Genomic DNA, 4,628 nt, shown 5'->3' on the forward strand with positions numbered 1-4,628 from the left:
ATGACAGTCATGGGACTTCAACCCAAATAACTTCATTTCAGGTAATTTTATACAGTTTTTATGTTCGACGCATGTCCATAAGGAAGCTTCATAAATGCCAATGATTCCAACATGGTTTTCTTTTCTGCCTTTGACAAAGTATAAGATGCAGGGGGTAGGTAAGTCTTTTTATCACCTATTTGCGGAGCTAAATCTGTCCTTAAACCCATTTCAAGCAAATCAAGACGAGAAGCGACACTATCTTTAGTTTTAAATTTCAGATTTAGTATCGTCCCTAGCAAACTTTCACACACATTCTTCTCGATGTGCATAACATCAAGACAGTGCCGCACATGATGAAACTTCCAATACTCTAACTCAAAAAAAACTGATTTCTTTTTCCATGCACAGTCAACCTTCTTTGACTTCTTCTTCACCTGACCAAATTCAAATTTAATTTTTTTTTGTTGCTCTAGCACTTGTTCTCCAGTCAGTGGCACAGGAGCTTGCTCTAACTCTTGTTCCCCGTTAAAAGCTACCCTATGCTTCCTATAAGGGTGATGGCGATCTTAATACCTATGATGACCTTGATAGCACATTTTTCAACTGTTACTTAGATATTTAGCTGCAGTTTGGTCACCACAGATTGGACAACCAATATAACCCTTATTGATGCAGTCGGACAAATTTCCATATGCGGGGAAATCATTCACTGTCCACATCAGCACTGCTTTTAAAGTAAAATTAGATTTAGTATATGCGTCATATACATTTGGTTCCCCTTCTTCCCACAACTTCTTCAAATCATCAATTAGTGGTTGTAAATAGACGTCGAGATTATTACCTGGTTCGTGTGGGCCTGATACTAATATTGTCAACATCAAAAACTTTCGCTTCATGCATAACCACGGAGGAAGGTTATATGTTGTTAGAACAACCGGCCAACAACTATACCTATTGTTTAGACCATTATTATGAGGGTTTATACCATCCGCAGCTAATGCCAAGCGTAAATTTCTTGCCCCGCTACCAAACTCAGGCCACCTATAATCTACATTTCTCCAAGAAGGAGAATCTGCTGGATGACGCATGAGGCCATCTTCAGATCGCCTTTTTGCATGCCAAGTCAGAAGCTCTGAAGTAGACTCAGATTTAAACATTCTCTTAAATATAGGAATGATGGGGAAGTACCACATAACTTTAGCAGGCACATTAATTCTGACTTTACCATCCTTTTTTAGTTTCCAACGAGATAAATGGCACTTGGGACACTCAGAGGCTTCTTCATATATACCTCTATATAATATGCAGTCATTTGGACATGCATGAAATTTAATATACTCGAGTCCCAAGTCGGAGAGAGTCTTTTTCGCTTCATATGTACTACTATGCAGAACATGATCTTTAGGAAGGAAAGAGCCAATTGTACTTAATAGCTCTGTAAAAACACTATCACTAACGCTGAACCTAGCCTTCCAGTTATGCATTTTCAACATTGACTCTAACTTAGTTGACTCACTTCCCTCAAACAAAGGTTGTTCAGCATCAGCCACGAACCGTCTGAAATCATGTGATTCTCTATCGTAATCACCCTTATTATATGCTGCTTCACATATCTCAGCAGCCTTTGATGCAGGGCATGGGTTCGTGGCTGGACAAGTACTAGCAATAGAGGACTTGTAACTCCTAGAAGAGTTCTCACCATGCCAAATCCAATCAACATAGCCTAAACTAAAACCATTTTCATACAGATGTCCCCTAATTACGTTTACCGACAGTTTTTTAAAATTAACGCAATGGGCACATGGACAGGGAATTAACTTGGGGGTTTTCGCAGTCCCCTCCGCATATACCAAAAACTCCTCCACCCCAATTTCATATTCTAACGAATCCCTATCTGCTTTGATCCATGATTTATCCATATTTGTCCAACCTATACAAGATATTCTAAATAAATCAATGTACACAAATCAAACACATACCTCATTCAAACATTCAAACCTCACTACACTCACAGATACACAGACCTCACTACATAGACACAGATACAAATCAATACAAACACAGACCTCACTACACTCACAGTACACTCACAGTATACCAAACAAACACAGACCAAAATCACAAGACATATAACAATAATATGTTCGAGCCCAGACAAACACAAAAAAAATACCCAACAAAATTTATAAACAAGAAACTAACTAACAAAAACAGATAAAATAAATCGAAACAATAAAACAATTATCAAAACATAAAAAATAAATCAAAAAATCACAAGACAGCAAGAGCAAGAGAAAGTAACAAAACTGAAGAGCAAGAACAAAAGAACCAAGAATTACCTGAGGAGAGAACTTCAAGAGGTGCTTCGACTTTGAGATTAGGGTTTCAAAACCTTCGATTAGGCCTTCAACACCTTCGATTAGGGCTTGAGCAGCTTCAGTATGGGTTTTCAGAGCTTCAGCAGCTTCGATTAGGGTTTCAACACTTCGATTTGGCCTTCAACAGCTTATACTAGGGCTTGAGAAGCTTCGATTAGGTCTGTGAGAGCTCCAACAGCTTTGATTATGGCTTCAAACACTTCAATTAGGACTTGCACAACTTCGATTTAGAGAGAGTCTGAGAAACGAGAGAGAGTCGGGAAGAGAGAAAAGAGAAATGAGAGAGAGTCGGGGAGAGAGGGGTGTTTTAATTTGAAATGTTTTGTCTGAATGGGAAGTGAGTGTATTGTTTTGTCTGATTTTGGGGGTTAAAAGATTCGGGGGGAACGAAATTTTGACTTAGTACGGGAAACATTAGGGGGGAGGGACAAAAGAAGGGTTGCCACGCAGTTTTCATTTTTAATTCAAAGAAGATAGACATCGGTTCCTATAATAACCGATGTCAAAAAGTTGATAGACATCGGTTAGTTTTTAGCCGATGTTAATAATCGCTTTTACAGCGTGGCCAATGTCGACCGATGTCTATACCCTGATGTCTATTAACTAAATTCTAGTAGTGGTTGCAAAGCTGGCTTCTGGTTCATCTCTTTTAGCTATCAAGGCAAGATTGAAAAGAATATCATTATCATCAGGATCATCCCCATTGATTTCCCATTATTGTTTTCATTGATTGATGTTCTTTATTTTTTTATTTAGATGCTCAAAATATTTCTTTCAGTGATTAACATTTTCGGTTGATGTGCTCTTCTTTTAAGCTTTAGGCTTTCTACACTCATCGTAGAAATGACAAGCTAGGTCTCAGTTGTAACATTTGAATTTTGACCAGCTGTCAACCATGTTTGATGATTTTGGTTGACTATTTCTTATAAATCTAGAGACTATAGAGTTTCACTTGAGTTTGAGCTTGGAGAATTTTCTAAACAAGAAAGCTAAATGTTAATCAATATCATCTAGCTCAGCTTGTGTAGATGATTCACATCCTCTTCAATTAGCTTTCATTTGGCTTTCTCTTTCCTTTACCAGGCTGAGCCTTAAATTTACAAGCTTCCATGCTTGGTGTAGTTTTAGCAGTCATAGTCTTGAGTGTCATCCTTTGTTCTTCATTTTTTCTCCAATCAAGTCCATAGTCTTTTCCTTTCTTTGTCCTTTCTCTATTTTTCATATTGTTGGATCTCAAGTTCATAGGTCTAAACCATTTAACTTTTCCTAAGTCATACTCTTTAAAATATTAGGCTTGCTTTAGAGCTACTGTCATAGGCTCCCATTCTTAAGGGAAGGACCTAAGAAACTTGAGATTTGAGTCTTTAATAAGATACACTCTTCCACACAACTTCAATGAATTTAGTAGTTCTTGAAATCTACTAAAGATATCATTTAGAGACTCTCCAGACTTGGAATGAAAGTGTTCATATTGGTGAACAAAACTACCCTCACATAGGATTTGGGTGGTGTCTCACACCTCTTTTGGAGTATTTTATGACATTATAAACATGTCTGCATCAAGGTCACTAAAGAGAATATTCCTATCCTTCTTGTCATTGTGCAATACCTTGCTTGCATATATCTATATGTATATTGTACTTTATATTTATAACTTGTATATGTATATATATATATATATATATATATATAAATTATAATTAACAATATATGTTATAAGTTCTAATTCTATTATAAAAAATAAGAAACAAAGAGAATTAGTGGAAAAAAATGAAATATTCATATATTATTGATGAGGAGATTTTGATTAATGAAATTTGAAACATAAACAAATTAAAAGGCGGAAAAAATTCCATTTATCTTTATCAATTTTTGTTTTAATATTAGAATTAAACAATTATTATAATAAATGACTTATTACATTTTTATTCAATCCTGGAGACGCAAGGGACTAATCTAGTATATAAATACACACATATATATGGTCACTTCCAAATCTCACTTTCAGCGGGGACATTGACCGAATGAGCTAGAGCATTGGACGGAGGCTTTACTTGGCTTTGATTTTGGCTCGGTTTGATTCTAGAACATATGAAGGTAATTTTACTAGATCAATTCTTCTATAGATTAGTAGGAGGAACAATTTCGTCATCATGACGCGTAGTGTACTATTCTGTGTCTCTGCTCGAGTCAAACTTTGTACTGTCTTTGTCAGCTACGTTGATTAGTCGGTTCACGACTAATTATTTTGTAGGTGTTGATTATGAA

At 36.2% G+C, this 4,628-nt stretch overlaps 1 protein-coding gene across 1 annotated transcript; it reads right to left on the bottom strand.

The window, feature by feature from the left end:
- Positions 1-581: 581 nt before the first annotated feature.
- Positions 582-1,901, bottom strand: LOC135150495 (uncharacterized). Its single transcript, XM_064086831.1, has one exon. It carries the CDS (start codon positions 1,899-1,901, stop codon positions 582-584), a length of 1,320 nt encoding a protein of 439 aa, XP_063942901.1.
- Between the last annotated feature and the right edge of the window lie 2,727 nt (positions 1,902-4,628).

Source organism: Daucus carota, chromosome 2, assembly GCF_001625215.2.
Source record: "Daucus carota subsp. sativus chromosome 2, DH1 v3.0, whole genome shotgun sequence".
Taxonomy (NCBI): domain Eukaryota; kingdom Viridiplantae; phylum Streptophyta; class Magnoliopsida; order Apiales; family Apiaceae; genus Daucus; species Daucus carota.

Excerpts from the sequence above, each read along its gene's own strand:
- LOC135150495 (XM_064086831.1), bottom strand. The coding sequence starts at position 1,901 with ATGGATAAATCATGGATCAAAGCAGATAGGGATTCGTTAGAATATGAA.